Below are 24,823 nucleotides of genomic sequence, written 5' to 3'. Positions count from 1 at the left end.
ACATTTGCACATTGTCAGAGAAAAAAATATCAGTGTGAAATTAGAACCGTAACATTGCCAACATAACCAACCCAACTGATGAAAAGCATTATGTTACACTCAAAAAAGTTAGAGATATTCAATTTTCAGGAGAAATTTACAAAAAATGTAAAAAGTTTGTGGCGGTAGACTGTGTCAACCTGTCAATATCTTGTCCTGTTAAGTGTTTTGTTCTTATGGTGTCATGATAGAGAAGAAGTGTGTGAATACAAGTTGTCATTGGACTAGAACATTTAGTGGTCTATTTGAAGCACAGGCTTCTTTTTTTTATGGTTAATCAACTTATTATAGAAAAACATTTTACACAATAAATACTGTATCACTGAAAAGTTGTACATGGTCATTCAAAAGTTGAGAGAAGATTCAATTAAGTTGACCTGTAAAGTTTATAGGGTAAAAATGGTTCATTCTGACATCATGCAAAAAGCGAAATATCCATAACTTTTTGTGAGTAGTGTATTTTTATGAAGAGAGAGACAGAGAGAGAGAGAGGGGAGGGGGGAGGGGACATCAGAAAGGGTTTAAATTTGTATATTCTAAAAAGAAGAAAAGAAAAGAAATCGCTAAAGTATAAGAAAGTTTGTTTCATCTGCAAAATCTAAATCTGACAAATAGCTGTTGCATTCAGATTTCAGTGTTTATTACAAAATTTATATAAACATTAACAACCAAAACAAGTACGACTAGATAAATAAATAAATAAAAAAATGCACCACTAAAAATCTAAATTCTCTTTTCAATCAGTTAGGTGCTGGCAGTCACAAATCCTTAAATGCTTAAACAGGAGTAACAAATTATTATTTCTCATGAATTGCTTCCCAGTGGACTAAAATTTACAACATAAAAACATTTTAAATTATTGAATCACAGACAGCAGAAACAGTGGTATACAGGTTCTGCAAGATTAAGTGTGACATAAAATTGCTAGTAAATCCACTGTATATATTATTATTACAGCCATAGAGCTAAGAAACATTCAGATTTTCATATATATATATATATGTATATATATATATATATATATATATATGTATATGTCCAGATGTTGGACATAAATATATCCAACATCTGCAGTTTAAGTTTAACACACATTTGATCTTGAATGACAGCATTGACTTAGTGTAAGTTTGGCTGTAGCCACAGATCCACAAGTTCTTTACTCAAGTTACTGTTTTATGGTGCAGACCATGCAGAGAAATAATAATAATAATAATAATAATAATAATATCGCACTATTAAAAGCAGTTGTTTTGTTGTAGTCTGAAAAAAAGTCAAATATCATTTTCACATTGACATATTTCATTATAAAATTGACTAATTATATCTAAATTAAATGTGTTTTTAAAAAGTACAAAAATATTTAATAATTTCCTGTTGTATAGCTATCATGTCTATGTTAATTAATATTAACATCTAATATTTAATTATTCAAAATTTGTTTGCGAATAAATAAACATAGCAAGAGACGAAGTGACAGCGACTGCTCTGTAACAGGGTGGTCTAAAAAACGAGCGGTATTTAAAGGCATCACTCTCGTATGCTGTTGTATACTTCAGGTGACCTCAGAGAAAGCAGTGACGGTATAAAGCGAGCAGAAATTTCCTGTGTAGAGTCACCCCGATTAAAAAGGTAAAAAGCGACGACTTCACGAGCTAAGTCGATTCTTGGCCGAGTTTAATGCCACTGTTGTTGTCCAACAAAAGAATAAATCTTGACTGAATCCACTTGAGAAGCTAAAGAAACACTGTGCAGCTGTCCTGAATGTCTAAACTACCAGGAAGTGCAGGTGTAACGCTGCTCGGGGACAAATCCCTGGAGTTCTACCGGGATCCGGTGAGTTTCTGCCGGCAGAGGATGGAAAAACACCGGAGCAGGGTGTTTCAGTGCCGCCTGCTGAACAGACCGACTGTCTTCATCTGCTCCGTTGAAGGGATGAGAGAGTTGCTGTGTGGTATGTTTTTAATGCGGAGCGTTATGTGCATGTGTACCTCTGCGTTTACTTCTGTGCGCGTAGCTGTGTACGCACCACTATATCAATTAACTATAGAAATGCAAAAGAACAGGAAATACATGTCAAATGTTAATTGAGTTTCGCTGAATAATAATCTCATGTGTATAATTCAACTTTCCAAACTGACCCCATCTTCTCTGCGTCCAGATAATGAGCCATCATGTTAACTCATGCAAAAGACAGAAAGTTGAGTTTCTCCTATAAGGAGAGAAAAAAAAAATCTCTCATTGGAGAAACTCATGATGATGCTGGAGAGGAGGGGAAACTGAACTGACGTTTTCTTGATTGTTGTCTAAGCCTTTAAATAAGCTGCATTTAATTAGCTGCAGTATCATGAAACCCTATTACTAAAAACTTTCTTATATACATTTATATTAATGATTATCTCAGCATAAGTTATGGATATTTATAAAAAAATTTTAACAAAGCTGCTGAGGGGAGTACATGGGGGTGAGTAGGAATTTAAGTGTAAAAACATACAATTACAATTAAAAGTTATCAGTTTGACTTGCACAGCTGCAACTTAAAATGCTCCACACAAAGGAAAAACAGTTTAAAAATGCAATTAAACATTAGGCTACAGTAATCATAAACACAATAAAAATGTAGCCTATTAGTAAATGGAGAAAAACAATGATTAATTAAACTGTATTTAAAACAGTCCTATATGTATATATATACATGAATATACATATATGTGTGTATGTATGATTATTTATTTATTTTACCATGCGTTTATGTGTTAAATTAATTTATTAGTTTTTTGGTTTTTTTTTTTTTTTAGATAAATCCAACATATTTTTGAAGGACCCGACTGATTTGATGACAAACATGTATGGTGACACCATCGTCACCACTAACGGTAAACACACACATACAGAGGTTAACATTGTGATGCTTGTCAAGTTCAGAATTTTATTGTACGTTGCATTTGTGTTTTAGGTGAAGAGGCATGTCTCCTTCGCCTGTCTCTCACCAGCCTGTTCACAGGAACTTGTTTAGAATCATCAGCTGATTACATCTCGAGGTGAGATCAGGCATGTAATTAACCTTTAATTAATTAAACTGTAATTCCTTGTTATGGTATGGAGACTCATGAAGTTCACTGTGAGATTTTGAATAAGGTCCATTCAATGCAACTTTTTTTTAATTTTTCAATGTGTATCTATAATCTATTTTAAAATGAACCTCTACACGTGTTTTTTTCTCTCTCAAGTGTATGTGAACGCTGTCTGAAAGACCTCTCACTCAGGTAACACATGTTTCTATCAGTACAACATAGTTAGATTTTCTGTTTGGTCACTCAGGGTGAAGTATATGCCTCCATCATCACGTCCTATTTCTCATTTGTCTTTTACAGTATCATAATTTAGTTCAACTTTGCATTCACTGAAGTCACTTGCATTAAGTCGCATGTTATCAGCTGAATGCATAAAGCTCAGTCGTGTTCATTATGTGTGTGTGTGTATGTGTGTGTGTGTAGCGGCCAGCCAGAGAGTGTGTATTCCATCTTTAAACGCCTGGGGATGGAGTTGGTGTTGGGTCTTTTCTTGAATGTTCAAGCAGAGGAGCATCCTGAGCTTTTCCATGAAATCACACAGCTCTGCACCCAGCACTGGCACGGTAGACCAGTACACACACATTTACACACACGAAAAAGCACAATTTCAGCCTTTCTCTTTTACAGAAATGGCTGAAGTCATTTTGTGGCATTGTGAACCACTGACAGGATGAGAAAGCACAACATTAGATTTTAAATTCTCTCTTTTTGTTACAGTTTTAGAAAAATGATGTGCAACACAGCATTGCAAAATCTCCCACTTCTTCTTTCATGTGGGTGTACTGTTTCGTTCTTGGTGCTTTTGTGGTGTTCTGAACCTGCTGACTCTTCCTCTTCTTCTTCGCCGGCAGGTCTGATCTCTGCTCCGGTAAACGTGAAGGTTCCCATGTGGTCATCAGGTTTCTCTACAGCTCTGGATGCTAGAGACAAACTGATGAGCATCATCAAGGACAAACTGGAAACCGACACACAGGGGTGAGTTAGCTCAAAGCTAAGTGGTTTTTTATTCTGTTAAAGTTAACACTCACACAGAATATGTAGTAAAAAGATAAAACATCTTCTTTCCATATTTATGTACAAACAGGAATAACATTTCATCTACAAGTGAGAACACATTTGTTCAGGTTTTGCAGGTTTTTAATTATACACAAGTATGCTCTTTTTCATTGCGCTGTCATGGTTATTAATGAAGCTCTCTCCTTTTTATGTCTTAAATTACAGACTAGATGAGGCCTCAGATCTCTGTTAATTCTCTGATTTGCTTACAGCGCCGCTGCAATTAATTAATAGGGATCTTTAGAACATTGTGCGACTCCCTCTCTTGTCTTCTGTCTAGTTTCGTTGGCTGTCTTGGTTCTTTGCCACTGCCTGACTCCAGTTCTGCTGCTCAGCATCTCCTGCTGTTCATCTCAGCTCTCATTCCTAAAGCCCTGGCATCACTGCTCACCTCCTTCACAGTGGCGCTCAGTGGAAAGCAGGTACACAAACTTTAAGATTAACTTGTTGGCTCCTCTGTTGGTAAGAATTTAATAAGAAAGCTTTGTTGGAATCTCAGTGAAATAAGGTCAGTTAGATTTTTATACTTTAGATCTTTGCAGTCTTAGATCAACATTTAGTGTTCAGGTAAAATTTATGAAATAAGATGAGGCCTCTGTAATAACGGCATGCTACATAAGTTCTGCATGTTCAGGAAGAAACCCGTCGTCAAGCGCTAGCAGACCCAGGTTACCTGCACAGGGTACTGCTGGAAGTGCAGAGACTATGGCCGCCCTTCATTGGTGGACGCAGAATAGCTGGTCAGGTGAGTGTGATCACCTGGGCGCTGGTTGTATAGAACAAGTTTTAAGATTTTGAGTCTGATTTGTTTGTCTGAAATTATTTAATGAATGAGTCTCAGGCCGAACAAATGATGTAGCTGTGTTTTATTAAGCTGATCAATCAGTGTGCATCGCTGTCATACACACTGACCTGGTTGTTATTATCCCAATATAAGAATGAGACATCTAAGTCCATATCATGTAAACACAACATATTATTGGTCACATCACATCTAAGAGGAAAATATTGTATGATCAGAAACAAAATCACCCTCAACAAATACCAGTCTGGACCAATATTTGAATACGAACAACTGTATTTATCCCAATGAAATTGGGAACAAAAAAGCCTTTTGCACATGTTATGAACATATATATATACAGATATATGCAGATAAGTAATGCAGTTCTTATTTACATTAAGTTTTTAAGTTTCCCTGCTGCTGTGAGAGGAGGATATGAACTTGCAACTGAGTAAAATGTCAGAAATAATACAAATTTGCTGAAATTATCAATTTATTACGCGAACATGAGCTGTTTCACAGAAAATTTTAATTAGAAAAAGCCAGTGCATAACTGCAATATTAAAAAAGTGTAAGTAGCATTTTCTTGGGCTACATTTTTATCCTGTGTGTGTTATAAAGTGGTGCTACTGAACAGTGGCAGATATTTGCACCTTTGGGCCCCGAACAAAGGTGACTTCACCATTTGGTTTGCATTCTGTCTCATCTCTGAACTCTCTCCAACTGTTAAAAGTCAGTCCAATGTTGACTCGACTTGTCTTATGTCTGGTCTTGTCACAGTCTCTTTATCTTTCTTTGCTGAGTCAGCCATGGTGTGTGTTCAAAATGGCTGGCATGTGACATAGTTCCACAAAGTAAAACATAGCTGTCACATGTTGCTCCGGGCTGGAAATGCAGTCTTTCTGCCAAAAGATGCAGCAGGACAATGATGATTCCAAGAATTTGCATAATTAATGTCAGTGAGCCATCCAAACAAGTCAGAAGCTCAGAGTTTTAAGGTTGGAAACTTTTGCTTTAATACAGTCAGTGATCATCAATAATTTTAAGGTTTAAAGCCACGTTGAATAAATATATCTCCCCTCTGTTTAATTTTCAAATATTTCTTATAGTCGATTTTGTATCTTATTATTTATTTTTTAATTTATATGTTTGTATCAGCAATCCTGAACTGTCCCACAATGTCTGATTGTTTTGCAGCTGCTCTTTGTTCCACTAGATGGCAGCAGGTGACTGTGGATGAAAGTTATTGTCTGGTTCTTTTTTGTATTTGTGTGCTTGCTGAACGACACCAAGGGCTGGAAAGTATGGACAAAATAAAATAAATACAATTATATGAGGATCTGGACCGTAAGATTTAAGATTTCAGTTACATTATGAGTTAATATTTGTGCCAAATTCTTGATGCCAAAACATATTTATATGTTTGGCATCAAGAATCAGTCGATGAAACTGATACAGCTTTGACTTCTGTGGATTTTACAGTTTTGTAAAAAAAAAAAAAATAATAATAATAAATAAAAAATATGTCAGTTACCAAAACATAAGTGAGATATTTTAAGTTATTCACTGTGAAGCTTGAACTGATTCTTATCAGGTCACTGCATGTTTGAACACAACATGAAACATTAGACTTTAATTAAAAACATTACATAGATATGTGAGTTCTGAAAACACAGTGAGCATTATCAAGCTACTTAGTTCAGTGTGTTAGTGTATTTTATTAATATGGTCTACTGTTTGTTTTAAAATACAGATTTGAATTAAATTAAAATAATCAAACTCTGGTTTCACAGCAGCTTTGTCCTATCACAGAATCCCTCCTCTACTCAGAGTGCCTTTTCCTGGTTAGCTCTTTGCTCACTCTGGATGGATGGTTTAGCCTCTTCCCGCTACAGATATCTATGATCGTTGTGACCTCATCAAGGATGCTTATGCAATGACCCAATAGAAGGCATTGATCGCTCTCTGTGATTGATTCTCTCCGCTCTCCCCCGGAAGGAAGCCGGGGTCAGGTACTCTGGTGGGGCAAATCTGTGCTGTGACGCTGTGAAGTGGAAAGTTTTCCATTCCCATTTTAATTCCTGTTTCACTGTGTGTGAGGCTTTTGAAAATATCATCAGTAGAGGTGGGAATCAGATTCAGCTAGAGCTGTGATATTAAAGAAGGAAAACAGAGGAGGAACACAATATCCTTAGAGACTCAGGTAGACATAACATTATTTGTGTTAAGAAGTATTCCAGCTAAAAGCAGCTCTTTGAAGACTATTTGCAGGTAATTAGTGGCACTCTGTTGCTGCCATAGGCCGTCCCCTGCCAATACTTTGTGTAACCTGCACTAATAGGAGTAAATGTAAGAGGCAAGAGCAAAAAGGCTGGTGATGTGTGTGGGAAAGTGTGTGAGAAATGATTAGGATTCACAGTCAGGTGGAAAACTGGACCTTCCATCAAGTGGAACTAAGATATGCAACATATTTATTAACCTTGTTGTGTGTACTTGTGTGAGAGTGAGTTTGGGCTAGAATGAAGTCAGCGAGGGGTGGAGGCATCTTTCAGCAAGAAGCAGGAGAAAGGAAGATTTGTAAAAAATTTTCCGCTCTACCAGAGAGCAGCAGAGCAACAAATGGGAGAGTAGAAGAAAGAGAAACAGCGATCACGTTCTCTGGCAGTCCATTAGTGCGGCTGCTAATGGATGCCGTGAAAAGGTGAACTGAGCAACAAAACGGGCAAGTGCTCTGTTTGCCTCAAGGTGGATGTTTCTCAGCAAACAAATACAAAATGCGTGACAAAAAAAAAGAAGTGAATTATCATTAAAACTTATTAACAGCACAAAATAGTGCTTTCCTTTACAGCCCAGAAATATTAATCAGACACAAAATATTTGGTTTACATTAGATAAAATAATAACTAACGATGTATGACAACATGTACTTCTGTTTGTATGTGTGCTTGTATAGGACTCCACCCTCGCAGGGTTTCACATCCCTAAAGGCCATGGTGCAATTTACATAAGCCACTCTGTCCACCGTGACCCAGAGGTGTTCCAGCATCCTGATGACTTCCTGCCGGAAAGATGGAGCGGGAGGTGAGGCTGTCAGGATGTCCTATATTAGTTAGTTTATTCACATCATGGTCATAAATCACAAAGAGCACCAAAGGTAACTTAAGGAAAAAAAATATGGGGAAAATTCCACAGACTGTGCCTCACATGCTGCACACAAACCTCTTTTCTAAATCCATGAACAGTCCAGGAAAAAACCTTAATCCTGTCTCTGTGCATTTGTCTGTCTGTAGATTATGCTTTGACATTAATCTACAGTATGGTCCAACTCCCCCAGTCCTGGTAAACATGCACATGATCACCCATCAGCAAACATCAGAAAACACTTCTAACACCAGCATTTAAATATTTATAATAGTTTTTTACAGGATTAGTGAGATTCTACCTGTGGTGGAAAATCTTGAACAACATCAGTGTGAGATGGCTTGGCCATGCTGAGCATTACCTGTGTTGTACCATCCACTGATTCCACCGTGATATCACACTTGCACACATATAATCACACACTGACCATTAACAGGAGTAATAGGGAGGAGGCTTTCAGCACTGTGACACATCTAGGAAATGTGTCTCAAAAAGCCATTTTCATAAAAACCACAAAGGAAAAGAAAAATGAGGAAACTACAGCATTTTCAACCATGTGCATTAGAGCACAGCTACTTTTCAGACATTTGGAGCTAAATCAGTCTGACAGGCACAGAACAATGTGTTTTAAAATAAACTTACTAGTGTTGAAAAAATATGTATTAAACATACGGTGCAGACCTGAACAAAAAACAGGATTTTCATCATTGCTGACCTGATGCTGCAGTCTTAGACTTGTACAGCAAATGCTCTGATCGCTCTGCCTATAGTATGAACAAACAGTATGCGATCAGTGTTACCAAAGGATTGTAGTTCACAAGGTCAATACAGGACATTTGATGATGATGTCAAGATGTAGTTTTTTGGGTTTTTTTTTTTTTTTTTTTCATGTTCATAATTTTTAGGATGTCAGATGCAGATTTGGGTCAGCCACAAAACACAATTCTCTGAAATAAAATGTAACTTTCTTATAACTAGAAGCACAATGTATTTAAATGTAAAGTTCCATTATATCGCAGTATCAACATGTACAATATTAATATTTAAAAGCTGACTAATATCACAAATACATCTTGACTTGAAATAGGACAAGCAACTAACCAGCATGCAAGGGTGCAACAGTAGCTCATGCAAAAAGCAGAGACCCAATCCAGAGTCCCCCAAAATGGACCACCTCAACATCCTGGCTGTGCCTACTAGGTGCAATAATGATATTGCACATGCTTGTACTTTCATTGCACATTTTGCTAATATTGTGCAATTTTGTGGACTTAAATTTTAGCAGAAAATATGAACAATATGAACTTTTAAACTGCTTCTATAAAATAATAGCATGCCTTTATGACTTTAGACTCTTACACAGAAAAACTCGTACTGTTTTAAGTTGTTCCACAAAGACTTAAATGTAACAGACATGTTTACAGCACTTTCCTATTTACACAAATTTAGTTATAGATACAGATGTATAACTGCTGCTGCCTAATCTATTTGCCTTGTGGTATAACAGATGCACGTTTTAACTGGCTACAAATGCACTTTCAGAAATGGATGACCCAGCCCCTTTTTTTGACACTAATTTGGAGTGTTTGGTACAATTACACTAAACAACAGTCTAGATTGCAGCCAGCTTTACGATGCTGAGCTGCTAGTTAATCCTGTAGTTATAGCTGCTCATATCTTTACGAGATCAGCCAAAGCAGACAGATTACCAACATCTGAGCGCATAAACCTTACTGCATCATGTTTGCTTACATGTTATGGCTCAGAGGGTTATACTGGTCAATTTGTAGAAAAAAATGCCTTCTCTACAGAATAAGAGATGCACAGCCACCCTCTGTCTTTGACCTCTGGATAAATGAAACCTTATCTGGCTCATTCACTGATTCAGACTCTCAGTTAGCCCTTTACTCTTTTCATCCATCTCCTCCATTCACCTGTTTATTCTCATTCATGCTCATTCACTCAGGCGACAGAGCAGAGGGGGAGCAGAATCTCTGAATGTATGCATCTGCTGCCATGGAAACTGGTCACCTGCCACCATCTTTACCAATTGGGATTCCCTGTGCATGCGTGTGTGTTTCTACTGGTTGGGGGAGCAGCTGTTTTGTCTCCCGTGATGCCTTGTAGAGTGTGATGGGAAACAGAAATGAGCATCCTTTTTTGTTGTTGTCATTTTAGAACAGAAACGTGGTGCTTCTTTTAAATTTGCATCCATTTAACTGATTTTTGTGTTATTAGGTGAGGAGAAAAAGCATTCTGAGACCACTATGATTACAGATATTGTGTAATTAGTTTGCACTACTTGCTGGCAAAATTGGAGTATGATAGTGAATCTTAAAGATCAACATGAAATCACTTATGTGGTTCAAAGCATTGAGAAGAAAGAGGTCCAATTTGATTTATAAAAATTAAAAAAAGAGAAAAAAATATAATAAATGTCAAATATCTGTCCACACACACACACACTTTTGCTGGCATTTTTAGGTCTGTAATAGCAGCAGAACACTCAGCTAAGAAAAAAAAAAGCTATGAATGAATAGACAGGTAGCTGCTGCCATGGCAACTGGCGACCTCACACCTATTTTTACCAATGGGGATTCCCTCTGTGCTTCCTGGGTGATTTGGCGTGTAATGTGTGCATCGTGCAGGACGGGGTGGTGTTAAGGAATGACTCAGAGATTTTCCTTTAGGCAGTATGATGTAAAAATCCAGATTTCAGTGTGCATTGACTGAAATTGCACAAAATAAAAAGACAATAAGAACCGTTGTTGCACAAATGCTGAATATGTTTAAGTTAATTTCTGGTATTTAGTATAATGGTTTCTGGATGAGAATTTAAAGATAAATCTTATGTATCTGATTGTTCTTCATGTGAGTTAATTCCATCAAAGACTCATCTTGCAGCAGATTTTCTTTGCTAATTAAACCAAAAAACCTAGGCTGTTTGCACATATTACAATGTTTGCCCTCAACTGGAGGCCACTTTAGGTGTAGAACATGTTAACTACTGATTTTATTTGATTTTACCTAAACTACTGCTCAAACTTTCATGATTTCCCTCAGGATTAATAAAGATGTTTCTGTCTATGAGCATCTTCATGGATGTGCTTGCTTTAATTTCTTTCCTTTATCATCCAATCTTTTTCTGCTTCCTCCTGTCTGCTTTTGTCAGTCTTCCTTTAGACTGCTTTCCTGATACTATCCAGGCTTCTTTTCATGCCACCTGGCTCTTTAATTTAATGACTGCAGTCCTGTTATATAAGTCCACCTACAATCACTGCAGTTTCATCTGTTTTTTTGTTTGTTTTTTATGTTTTTTTATGTTTTTTTTTGTGTGTGTGTGTATGTTGTCCCAGGGTGGATTGCCATGTACGTGTGTATGTGTGTGTGTGCTTTTTCAGTTGGAAGCAAATCATGTAGCTGGCAAGTCAACATCCTATCAGCCAAACGCCCACACACACACTCCGGCCCCAGATAAATGGTTCAGAAAAGCTACCAAGAACAGATAAAATCTGAGCTACTGCAGAGCACTGTGGTGCTGGTTTCAGATGAATTTGAGAATAGGGGCTTTCCTTCTTATCCAACCCCCCCACCCCCCCGAAAATCTAAAGGATACATCCGTTTTCATTAGAAGTGGAAATTTGTAAGCTTTTATGTGCTTTCATAACCTTAATATGACTTCATAGAAATCATACACGCCAACATGAGTTGTACATGACAACATTAGGAGTATTTTTCATCATTGCCACCTACATTGTGAGATAGTGTCGAAATCATTTTCACAGTTTTGTTAATAGGTTTAATTTGGTGACATATACATAGAAAAGTGCAAGACAAGTTTACTTGTATAACACAATTCAACAACAGGGTGATTCAAAGTGCTTTACAGGCAGTAAGAAGCATAATTTAACATTGAAAAACTATAGAGAAAAAAAATAAAAGAACACTAAATAAAAACTATTAAAACATGAGTTTAAAAATTGAAGTTTAAAAGAAACTGAGGCAGATTTGGACTTTTTAATAAAACTATTCAAAGCATAGAACAGGTGTGTCTTTAAAAAAAATGAGTGTTTCAGCTGATCTGAGGCTTTCTGGGAGTTTGTTCCAGACATGTGGAGCATAGAAGCTGAATGCAGCTTCTCCATGTCTGGTTCTGACTCTGGGAACTGATAAGAAACCAGATCCCGATGACCTGAGGGGTCTGGTAGGTTCATACTGGGTCAAGAGGTCACTGATGTATTAAGTCCTAAACCATTCAGAGCTTTATAGACCAGCAATAGAAATTTAAAGCCAGTCCTCTGACAGACCAGCAGCCAGTGTAAAGACCTGCCATACAATCCTGACATGTACATAAACCATTTTTATGTGTTTCTTCTAAATGTCAAACAAAGGGATCTTTAAACATGACTGCTGAAGTTTTACCTACTTGGTGGAGAAATAGGATCACTTTATACCAGGGCTACTCAATTCGGTCCTACGAGGGCCGCAATCCAGCAGGACCGAATTGAGTAGCCCTGCTTTATACTCATGTTAATATCACTCAAGCAAAAACAGCTTTTTTACTTTATATTTTATGTTCTCATATTATTCTCATTAACAGGTTGATCATTTTATTTGGGTGCTTGCATGCATGTTTGAAGAACATATGTTTCTCTCGTACATTTCTAAAGCACCTCGTACCACTTTGTGTTCAAAACACTCTGCTGTTGCTCATGTCTCTTTACGACCCAGTCCTTATTCTGATTGGCCAGTAGATTCTTTCTAGGCTTTTACTCGCAACTGGGCATTTTAGACAACTCAGAAATTGTTGGATGTTATTAAACTTTTTTTTTATCGGTTTGGATTCATGGATTTTTCAAAACTATTATATAAATGAAGAAAACAAAGCATTTCTTTTGTCATTTCTCATAATAAAATTGTCCAGAATGCCCCAACTCTGATAAAAGATGGGATTTAAATTTGATTTTGTACATTACTAAAACATTTTGTTGATATTAAAGGGATCTTTTTAAATGTATTTGTATAAAGTACTTATCAGTCAGTGTTTGACTCACAGTAGTTAGGAGTCTGAATGCTCCTAGTTTGGAGAAGCAGGTTTTCTGAGTGGCAACTAAAGCTGAAATCTACTCAAACTGGGGCCACCAGAACAGCAAATTCTTTACACCTTGTTACTTCTGTATTACTCAATTGTTTGCTTTGTCACCCTTATGACTCTTTCTTAACTGTACAACATCAGTGTGGCAACGTGGTCTGCAGTGCATTCCCAAACGGTCACATGTGACACCATGTTGCAACACAGACACTGTTACACAAACCCTGTTGCTACACAATGAAGGAGTGTGAAACGCAACCTCCATAAGAACAATCCCATATGAACTGACCTGCAAATGAAAGCAAACGTTTTTCTGGGTGATTCACAGTTTGTTTTTTCCCCATAAAGGAATCTCTATTCAAACTAATAGTTAATCTGACTGATTAAAGTCCTCTTAACCTCTGACTCACTGTGTCAGACTGCCCCTTCATTATACTCCAGAGCAGTAAAATGAATTATTACTCGACACCAGATTTTTCCTCTTTGATTTGCTTCCCATTCACTCAGCGTATTTAATATAGCTTGACTCCCTGACTTCCTCTCCCTATGTCTCAGTATTACAGGACTCCATCTTGCTGTTAAAGAATGGACCGGATAGTACATTATAGCAGTAGACAAATGGTAGCAGCAACAGTAATATTCTCCCGCTTCACACACACAAACCATCTGACACTGACACTGACTATACACGTCACTGATGCTTCCTGTTTGTCTTTAATCAGGACTCAGGTTTCAGGAAGACAGGATGCATTAGACACAAGTGGCAAGAGATGTCCGGCATCAGCAGGTTATTGACTGAAAGCTTGAAACAACCAGCATCTGTTTAAGTGTAAGAGAGACTCAGACCATCACTTAGGTCTATGATTTTGTCCACCTTCAGATTTACTTACTGAGATCCACATCCTCAAAGAGGAGGGTGTTTTAGCTGTAAATATAATTTCAGATCAGATGGAGTTGTTTTTTTTTTTTTTGTCCCTGACCTTTAAATATATCCTATGAAGATTGTGATCATTAGAAACACTAAAGTATTGATGTCTGTTTTGGTTTCAACATACATGGTACATATTTGTGCCACTAACACACAAGGAGCAGCAATGTAGGCAGTGAAAGGAAATTAAATGAATAACTAATAAGGACATAAATGCAAATTACATGTTGAAATGTTTAATGTCAAAAAGATCAGATTTATGTATGTAGAACAATGTTTACAGGGGCTATAAAATTGGTAAACATTTAACACGTTCTTTCTTAAGAAATTTATGAAAATGAATGCCATATAATCTATTTAAGAGGTGTGATGTGTAAATGCTTTTTAATATTAATAAACATTAAAATGGAAGGAATAGACAGTTAACTAATAAAAAAAAGTAAGATTTGTGAAGGCCAGTTGGATAAGTACTGCTAATACAAATTACCATTTGTACAAGGCATATAAAAGTTTATCATGTGATTATTACTCTTACATGTATTCATTGTTAAGACGTGTGATCGTATGATGGACCCATGATGTCACATTAGCCTGTGGATGACAATGCTTTCTTTCAGTTTGATTAGGGGCAGTCATGAAGCAGCCCTTGCTACCGAGCCACTGTGAATGAAGAACAATAACTGTTAAAGAGCTGAGACTTGTTGAAAATGTACATTTATCACCATGGTTTAAAGTTCTGTAACGCTTTAAGTTTTAGTTATGGCAATTCGATTTCTTTAACAAAGCCTATCTCCAACTGTTTTCTTTTGCATCCACAGGAATGCAGGTCAGGAGCACTTTCTTTGCTCCTTTGGCAACGGGCCCAGGAGCTGCATTGGAGTTAAACTCACCAATGTCTTCCTAAAGGTGACGATGCTCAAGACACCTAAAGACACAGTCACATATGTACATATACATAAACACAGCTTAACTAATGTTATTTCTCATTTAGTAAAATTTCTTTGTTTCAAGCAAACCTGAGATACATTTCACTCCTGTGTCTGTTTTTTTTTTGTTTGTTTTTTTTCCCTGACTGAAGAGGTGACATTTGCTGTATATAACCAAAAAGGAAACTGGAACTGGTTAGTGTAGGCACAGCATCCGCAAGCCGGTAATTCTATATAGGTGTTGTAATGTGTTTATCACAGAGGGAACATTATGAGGATATCAGATCAACTGCGCTACCTTTCTGTGAGGTGCACTAGAAAAATGTTCATCACGACCCAGCTGCGGCCCACAGCCTAGACTTGAGCGATTGTAGTTGTTGTTATCGTGGTTCATTGTAACTAACCTCTCGCCCACGCACACACAAGCACAAGTACATACACACACACTTGTAAAAAAAAAAAAAAAAAAACCTTGAGAGAGGTGAACCATCCCCCATCCATCCAGTAAATAGAGCACTGCTCATGGGAATGACGAAACGTTTGGATGTATGTGTGTGCATGAGTGTGTTTGTGTATTTGTTTATTAGGCAGACTAAAAGGAGAGATATGTAGTCACCACCTCCCGGTTCCCAAGGCTGCACTCACTATAGCTACCATTGCCTGCAAACTCGATGCACAGGTATACGCTCAGCGTATGGAAGGCACGAGAGCAAGACATGCATTTTACAGGTGTGAGAATATTTATTCCTCCCTCTGGTAGCATGTATGTGTGAACAACATGATTATATGATTAAATGGGTGAACAACACCACCTTAAATATAAATGTTTACTAAGATTTTAACTGGAAATTCAGGGGACTGATTTACAGTAATTACAGCTAAATCTAATGAAGGCATTTTTTTTAATACAGGGGTTGTATGTGTCTAACATTGTCTTCTTAATATTAGTTGTTTGCCAGATTTACTTATATTCAACTTTAACTACAAAACAAGTGGTCCTAGATTTAGAGAGTACAATGATAAAGCAGGGGCCTTATTACTTGCAAAGTGCAAGCAATTTGTCTGGCTGAAATGGCACTTCTAATGGTGGTTTTTATGATATCTACAGTATTTAGTGTCAGTCTGTAAGTACTTTTGATTTGTACACTTGTATACTTGTCTACTTGTACAACACATGTTAAAATGGTTTTTCACTTCATGAGTGTCATTAATTCAGCCAAGGTCCTAAAATCGTCCTAAATCCAAAAGAAGGCACAATAAGCACAGAGGACAGGCTTCTATGTTATTGTGGATATTGATGAACAAAAAATGTACATAAATATATTTTGTATAAGTAATGCTGTGTCTAGTTACAGAGATACAGTAAGTTAGTACATGCTAAAGTTCACATACATAAGAAAATCACATGTCAAGCAATGACTTTTCCCTCATTAAAAAAAATAAAATAAAAAAACCTCTTTTGTGATGTTTTTTAAACTGAATATATTTTTCTTTGCTTGAAATAACCTAAAATTCCCTTATCAAAAATAAAGTTGGTGAACTTTTCAAGAAGTCTTCAAGAAATCACTATTCACCAAGTAAGAGGCTTATCTCAGCAGTCTATATCTGTTGTGTACGACTGTTAACCAACGCACTCAAAATATTATGTTCTTTAACCTGTTTGGTAGATTAAATTCACCTAGACACTATTGTTATTTCTTTGTTGTCTGATTTTTAAAAATTAAAACACACTTATGGGTATTATTGCACAACATACAATGGTGGACCCAGAAAATTTTTGCTGGGGTGGCCAAGGTGGATTTGTCATTAATTTTGGTTTGTAAGCTGTAACCTCGTTGCATTTCCACAGCCAATTGTAACCTTACCTGAGAGGCGACGTATCAGCCAGAAAGTGCTAGATTTCTCGGCTACATAATAGCATGACACCATCGCAGCGCAGCGCCTTCCTTAAAGTATAACCAAAACACAACTCAGAAACAAAGGCAGAGAATGGCGGAGAATGTTCTTTCTTCTGGGCGGTGCTTCGTAACCCCAGTTTAAGAAGAGATTTAATCAACAAAAAGAAAATATGTTGCTCTAAACATGGAGCCGTTTCTGCTTTTTTTTTTTTTATGCCTGGTTGCACGTGAAGTGACTTTTTTTCTTAACCAATAAATGGATTGCAGTGTGACAAACTCCACTTTTTCAGGTTGGGTCAGTTACATTGGTAGCCCAACGGAAGGGTAAAATAAAAGTAGGACGGGTCGGATGTTAGGGTACCCAACCCAGTTTTCGCATGTGGATACACCTGCAACTTTTAGATGCAACCCTTCTCCAATACACCTGAATCAAATGACTGGCTCGTTACCAGGCCTCTTCAGAGCTGAATGACATGCAGATGACATCTGATTCAAGCGTGTTGGAGAAGGGTTGTATCTAAAAGTTGCAGGATGATAGATCTTGAGGACCGAACTTGGGCACTCCTGACTTATAGTATAGCTTAGGCAACATTTCACAAGGGGACATCCTTCTGCCAGCGTTCATCATCCTTTTATTATGACATTTAATATTAATACCAATAACATTTTAAATAATATATTTATAGGCTTTGTTGCTAATACATTCAATTCCTTAAACCCAACTTTTGGATTTTCTTTGGCAACTTCCAATATTTTTCTACATTATTATTTTCAATTACTTAAAAAGGGGCAATGTAATTTAACATTTTTCCAATACAGAATATTAAACTATGTGCTGAGGCTTGTATTATGACTCTTTATGATTACATTTACAGTATACAGGACATTAATGAATAAATGCAGTTTTTAGAAACATAAAATCAATTGGAGACATGGAAAATATAATATAATATAAACCCCACCCATACAACTTACTTTTTTAAACTTTAGAAGTTCATTATCTAAATTACTTACCAACAAATTATAACTTAACATTATTATCTTGACAGTTTAAGTGCACACAGCTTTAATTTGTATTGTCCAAGATATGTTTTTATTTTCAACATCACAACAGCCAGGAACGCAACATGAGGACAGATTGAGCCGCTCTGAGATAAATTAGCTTCTGTATTATCTCCACTACTCACCACTTTCTTGATCTCTTTTCTTTTTGCTCTATCTGTTTTTCTTCTTTGTTAGTCACAGACACAAAACTTCTCTTCATTTTGATAAACTCACTCTCTCTTGTTTATTTACAAAGGACACATTGCTACTTGTGTAAGACCGTGGGGTGAAGGCGGGGACCATTCATAGGATTCTGCTCCGGTCCACCACTGTCATTGTCACTGCTCTGTAGCGAGTCAAAGTTTGCCGAGACTCAGGGGCCCAAGCATTTGCCCAGCATGCCTGTTGGCAAGTGGTGCCTCTGATTATTTGTTGTTTGGTCACGTCTGACAGATGCCACTTTGAAGGGAATCTCTAACCACGCCAATTATCTTAAGACAGAATGTGTGCGCAACTAAAGTGTCTGGAAGCGTTGTTGCAGCGTAGGAATGGTTCCACATCAAGAAAAAAAAAAAGAAAAAGTAGTGATGGCCGTGATGATGTGGCCAGTAGGGTGGCCAAGATCTAGCTGGGGGTGGCCATGGCCCCAGCCCATCTGCCTTTGCTAACATGCATCTGTGAGGAATGACTCAAGTACACACACACACACATTCACACATATGACTCATTGTGAGTGTTGAGCATGATTGAATGGAGCTCGGGTGAAGGTCACAGCAGTTTGAAATCTCTCCCCATTGTTCAACAGGCCCATCATGTGTCACTTAAAATTGGAAAAATAAGTCATAAAAACCAGCCCATTGTTTTATTTATGAAGTGGCATGAGTGGGTTAATGAGGACAGGACAAAACAGCATTAGGATCTCTCTCTCTCTTTATCTCTTCTATATTACATGTTGTTTAATGTCTTTTCCTGCTAGAAGATGCGTGCACTGTGATCATAAAGGGATGGACATAGTTAGCAACAACACTAAGGCAAGCTTTGGTGTTTAAGTGACACTCGGTTGCTACTAAGGGGCCCAAAGTGTGCCAAGAAAATATCCCCCACACCTTTATACCACCACAGTCAGCCTGAACCATTGATACAAGGCAGAATGGATCCATGTTTCTGCTCTCGTAGCCCATCTTCTTCAAAGTTTGACATGTTGTGCTTTCAGAGATGGTTTCCTGTATAATTTGGTTATAACCAGTGGTTGTTGCCTAGCTGTCACCTCCCCCCCCCCCCCCCAGTCTGCCCATTCTGACATCAACAAGGCTTTTTTCTCCAAACAACTGCTGCCCACTGGATATTTTCTCTTTTTACGACCATTCTCTGTAAACACTTGAGATGGTTGTGTGTAAAAATCCCAAGACATAAACAGTTTTTGAAATACTCAGACCAGCCAGTCTGGCACCAACAACTCTGCCATATTTAAAGTCACTTAACCATTTTGTTGCCTTTTTTATTTCTTTGATACAATAATACAATTTGTTATTATTTTTTAATAAGTGGTTGAGATAACAGTTAATTATATAATAACAATAGTCAAATGGTTTACTTGAATCAATAATGGGATAAACACTCACTTTTAATATTAAATACCCAAATCAAGTGTTAGAAATGGCTCAGACATGTTTACTTGCAAAAAATTCTACTAAGATTCATTAGTCCCTGAAAAAATGTCTCTGCCAGACAGTAGCAGTTAAAGGGTTAATTCCCTTTCTTCCCCATTCTGATGCTCAGTTCGAACTTTAGCAAGTCGTGTTGACCAAACGTAGAATATGTAGAGTTGTTGCCATGTGACTGGCTGATGGTTTTGTCTGCTCAGTCTGGGGGTTGTTGCCGTGGTGATCACCCTTGTCTGGTTGGCTGCGGCTGCGGCTGGGGCTCTGCACTGCAGCCTTACGGCTGTGGTGTAAAGGCTTGTTTTTTATCACGTAAAACACTTTGAGTTGCCTTCAGCATGAAAAGCGCTCTATAAATAAAGTTTGATTTGATTAGCTATTTGTACCAAATAAAGTGGACAATGAGTGTGCATATATGTATACAGTATATGTGTAGATGGCAAACTGTGTACCTCCTCACTTCACCCTTCTTTTATCACAGTGCTTAAAGCCCTCTCTAGAGGCCTGTCTATCCCAAACTTCTGAACAAACAAATCGGCCCAACATGATTTAAATGGCTTACATGTAACTCCACACCTTTGCCTGGATATCAGAATGAATTTGAATGTGCAAATTAACCCTGCCTCCATCATTCACCTGTTATCTGCAATAATATACCTCAAGAGCAGGGAAAGCAGGGTCCATGGTAGCCGGTGAATGTCTTTGCTCTTACCCCCAGAGTGAAAGATTAGTTCTCCAAAAGCAGCATGTTAGTCAGTAATGCTATACTTAGGAAAGCAAAAATCCTCAGCTGAGGTCAAGTTGAAAAAGAAGAAATAAAACCAACAAATAGTTGTAGTTGTCTGGTGGCAATCCAGGCATTTAGGTTCTGTCTTAACAATGACCTTTTTCCTGTATCAAGGCAAGGACAGTGGCAGAAACAAATACATTTGAAGTTACCCATCGTATTTTATATCAGGATTCAATTTGGTCCCATGAAGGCTGCATTTTAGCAGGTTTTCAATGTATTCCTGCTTCAAGACACACAAATCAAATAAAATGGATCTATCAAGTTCTGCACAATGACTCATTGATTTGAATCAGGTGTGTTGGAGCAGGGATACAAGGAAAACCTACTGGATTGCAGCCCTTGTAGGACTGAATTGCATAGCTCTGCAGTAGATGCTGCTTTGTGAGGCTAAAATAGTCACAACAAGTAGATGCACTTCACAAAGCTTTGTGTAACAGCAATGCAGAGCAGATGCAAAGCAATACTGGGGCTCAAAACTGGTTGTTCTGCTACACCAAGCAGAAAACCAGTGGGATTTTCTGAAAGAAGGAGAGGAAAACTCAGAGATTAGATCTCAAACGAGCAGGTCATTATTAGTGGAAGTGGTTACAGAAGAATTTTGATCAGGTAGAAATGTTCATTTTATTCATTTAGCCATATTGTTTTTTCTTTTACGTCATTTTAAAGATGTTAATACAAATGGATCTCTATATAAAATAATATTTTACATTTCTAATCAAATCTAATTTATTATTCTATTTTGCAGTTTGTTTATGCACTTTATATTTGGTTTTATTTCACTTTATTTTCACTTTATTTAATCTGTCACCGTTTATCCTCCCCTGATAAAGTAAAAGATCTGACTTCATCATTTATAGGATTATTTAAAAGTACATCTGACTGGCTTTCAGCAGACTGACCATTTCCAGAACACACACATGCACAGAGGAGAACATGACCAGAGTAAAAAGTAGACCGCAGGGATCTAGGTCAGAGATGTGACTCATCTCCCTCCTTCGTCCCTCCCCTGTCCTCCTTCCTCTCCACCCCCAATCTCCCCATCCTTCCTCAGTTCCCTCACTTCTCTCCTCCCTTCGTCTGTTCCCGTCCATTCATCCAGCTCCTCCCCCCACATCAGGAGAATATTCATTCATAAAATGAAGACGGGGGTTGGATCTGTGACTTATATATGTCATCCTCAACCATGAATGAATAGAATAGAATAGCAGAAACTTCAGTCGATAATTTTTGTTGAACTGAGCCACACAGTAAAACGTCTCTGAAAATAAATTTCAAACTCTCATCTGTTTTTCAAATCCATGTTGTATAATCTGAATATCAAAGCAACATTTGGTGACGCTAATTCAGTCCACATAACCTAATGTTCCATTAAACTTGGCTGCTAAAAGGTGTTGCATTGCTCTTTCAAACATGGAAACAAAAAGGAACATATAAAGAGAAGTGTTAGAGACGTAATCATCATTGGCAGAGCCTCAAGTTCTTCAGCATTTTGTTTTTACTCTGAAGCAAAGATACTGTAAATAGAACACATTCAAAAAGCAGTTTATATTCTTTTTTCCCTGCCAGGAGGCATGTATGTACCTGCTAAAGCACTATGATTGGTGGCTGGACCCTGTGTCGCAGGACCTTGAGTACAAATGGCTGCCTGTGTCTCGCCCCGCTAATCCCCCCACTGTGTCCTTCACCCGACTGGATCAGACCACATTTGACAGAAGAAACCCAGGGGATGCTCAGCATGTTTGACGATGTACCTGCTGAGCACTAAAATCTGTATTTTATTAGCAAAACACATGTGTCTAACATGTTTAGAGAAAGCTGAGGAATGTCTTAAGACGTGAGGAAGGAAGCGAGCAAACTGCGAGGCTTTCCCCTTCTGTTTTTAACTCTGTAATCATCCTGGGGAAAGACGAGGAGGGCGCTGGTTTCACACTCTGTTATTCTGCCAGATATTCTGCAGCTTGTCTTGACTGCTCTGCAAAGGATGGCAAAATATCCAAGTCAGTCTTTCATTGTGGAATCTGACACCATATTTTTGATAAGTAGTTTGCTATATATGTAAACTATATTCTGAATAAACAAGCTATATTTATTGATTCAAGACAAACCGTCCTGTTCTTTTCTATGACGGTGTATCTTAAAATAGAAACTCACTGCAGTATCAGTATTCATACAGGGCATGTCACGTGCACACGTGATAACATAGGTAAACCCTCAGATTCCATCACTGACTGCAAACCTGACTCCCATCCCCCCCTCCACCACCTAGCAACCACCACTGCTTAGCAACAGTTCGTCATACCGACACTGACTTGCTTCCTTTTAGTATGCAAGTCTCACACACACACACATACACGCACTAACCTGGTTATTTTTGAAAGCATTCACTTGGCACACCATCTGAATCCCATGTAAATTATGCCAGGAGGCTTTTCAGAACACATTCCTGAATTTTAAAGAACATGGCTGCTTTAAACCATAAATGTGACTTATTCGCTATATTCTGTTATTTTGTCTTATGAAAAACATTATTTTGAATGTACTATTTATTCATGTGCTGTTTAAGTAAATTCTTTATAATATATGTCATGGATGTACTGTTTATTTTTCTTTACATTTATGTGCAGTACTAGTCAAAGTTGTTGTATGCAGTCTTTTTGTATGTCAAAATTCTATACATCTTCAGTCTCTTTGATAATTGCAAATAAGTGTTGTGTTTTAAACAAAAAATAAAAAATAAAAATCCGAACTTGGTAGTTAGTGTTGTCCTCTTGTCAAATACGAGAAATTATATGTTAATTTAAATGTTAGTAATCTCTTTAAATTTTGTATTATACAGATATGAAACTGTTAAAAAGATTGTCAACTTTTTGTAAATGGCATAAAACATAAGCAATGGGCCTAAGTTATTGAAAGCAAGCCCTGTTCATGACAGTCTATTATATTATTATTCCATTCAGTTTGCAGTCTGACGTCAAACGTGCATCTTGTTCAAGCAGGTCCCACTCAGTTTTCAGCATATCAACCAACCAATGGCCCAGACCCAAACAAAGATTACTTCAGTGCAAATTCCAAACAACCAGGAACAACAAAGTTCTCTTCCCATCAGATGCCTACAAAAACATTGCAAGTGAACACTGCTGACTTTTTGCTTTGCAAATTTGCCTGTAAATCCTGTAGTTCCAACTGCCAGTCTCTCACTATCTGTTTCTCTTTTATAGGCATCTTCTAAAACTGGTTTATATTTGTCTACCTCTGTTTTCAGTTTTCATCTTGCTTTCAGCATAGTTTAATTTTATTAATCCTTATACAGTGTGTATGTATATATATATATATATATATATATATATATATATATATATATATTTATATATATTATGAGCCATCCCAATACATTACGCTCTGTACAGGGATGCCCCTTGGACCCACAAGTTGAGGTGTTGGGAAAGAAGAAGATAATGGTTAAGCTCTATCTTTGAATACTTTTTCTATATGTTAAGCACACGTTGACATATAAACACATTTGAATAGCGAAATAAACGTTCACTAGTAAGGTAATTCAGACAGTTTTTAATGTATAGCGGATGCACCCATTTAAAAACAAATATTTGTTTATTATGAGCTGCTCCACAAACACACTGCAATTCTCATCTCTTTCTCACACAAGCATCACAGCATCATACATACATGCTGCTATGCGTATCTTGCATGTGGCTGTCAGTTGTTATTGTTTCTCTGTTTCTTTTGTGCACACACTTGCAGACATACATCACACAGGATCTGGCAGAAAATGAGGTTCTTGTGAGCAGGCTGATATGACTCACTGCACTTGTCCGTTAGCTGATGCTCCTCTCCACAACAGATTGCGACAGGCAAAAGTGACTCACATTGAATCTTCTAATGCATAAGGACATGTGGCTCTGATTTATGTTTTAGCTTTTACAAGTCATGTCAAGTTTTGCTTTTTGTGCTGTTTTTTTTTCCTCCATTCTGAGAAAAAACTCATAGAATTAACATTTAAACATCCTTTCTTAATTTAACTATTGTTTGTTTTTAATTGGTAGTGTAAGCTCAAGCTCGAAATTCACTTTCCTTTTAAACTTCCTGTTGGGTCATACTACGTAGACACAAAAAAAAAAGCTTTACAATGTGTTCTGCAATGATTCAACCAACATCCAGCAGTGTAATAGACAGATCTGCATTTGTATTGTGTTACAGTCTTCTTTGTGGTCCACCTCTTTACATATTAAATCAGAATTTATAAATCAAATGCCTGTGTACTCTCGAACAATGACCTTCTTAAAGTAAAGTTGCATGAATTTCAAGAATGTAACAAGCAGAAGTGGAATGCATGTGTCCATTTAAAATACAGCTCATTTTAAAACCGACTGAAGCT

The 24,823-nt window shown here is 37.3% G+C and overlaps 1 protein-coding gene across 3 annotated transcripts; it reads left to right on the top strand.

The window, feature by feature from the left end:
• The first annotated feature begins 1,595 nt into the window (after positions 1 to 1,595).
• On the top strand, positions 1,596 to 23,688 carry LOC121629520 (cytochrome P450 26B1-like). Of its 3 annotated transcripts, none has more exons than XR_006008385.1 (11): positions 1,596 to 1,990; positions 2,835 to 2,912; positions 2,993 to 3,077; positions 3,267 to 3,302; positions 3,534 to 3,673; positions 3,962 to 4,085; positions 4,447 to 4,588; positions 4,801 to 4,911; positions 7,904 to 8,031; positions 14,930 to 15,766; positions 21,997 to 22,072. XR_006008385.1 is itself a non-coding variant. In XM_041969137.1 (11 exons), the coding sequence occupies exons 1-11, from the start codon at positions 1,801 to 1,803 to the stop codon at positions 23,559 to 23,561; spliced, it is 1,257 nt and encodes a 418-aa protein (XP_041825071.1). In that variant the 5' UTR covers positions 1,596 to 1,800; the 3' UTR covers positions 23,562 to 23,688. The 3 variants fall into 3 exon arrangements, 2 of the variants coding, with proteins under 2 accessions (XP_041825071.1, XP_041825069.1); XM_041969137.1 differs by lacking the exon at positions 21,997 to 22,072 and adding an exon at positions 23,427 to 23,688 and having other exon boundaries at positions 14,930 to 15,017; XM_041969135.1 differs by having other exon boundaries at positions 14,930 to 15,017; positions 21,997 to 23,132.
• Positions 23,689 to 24,823: the final 1,135 nt, after the last annotated feature.

The sequence above is a fragment of the Melanotaenia boesemani genome, chromosome 19, assembly GCF_017639745.1.
Source record: "Melanotaenia boesemani isolate fMelBoe1 chromosome 19, fMelBoe1.pri, whole genome shotgun sequence".
Taxonomy (NCBI): Eukaryota; Metazoa; Chordata; class Actinopteri; order Atheriniformes; family Melanotaeniidae; genus Melanotaenia; species Melanotaenia boesemani.
Note: the sequence above shows the minus strand (reverse complement) of the source record. Positions and strands in the feature narration are given on the sequence as shown.

What these genes read in the sequence shown, in the direction of transcription:
- LOC121629520 (XM_041969135.1), top strand. Translation starts at nt 1,801, where the DNA reads ATGTCTAAACTACCAGGAAGTGCAGGTGTAACGCTGCTCGGGGACAAA. An exon ending in TCAGCTGATTACATCTCGAG is followed by an intron (nt 3,078 to 3,266) that starts GTGAGATCAGGC and finishes TTCTCTCTCAAG; the next exon opens with TGTATGTGAACGCTGTCTGA. An exon ending in CTGAAAGACCTCTCACTCAG is followed by an intron (nt 3,303 to 3,533) that starts GTAACACATGTT and finishes GTGTGTGTGTAG; the next exon opens with CGGCCAGCCAGAGAGTGTGT.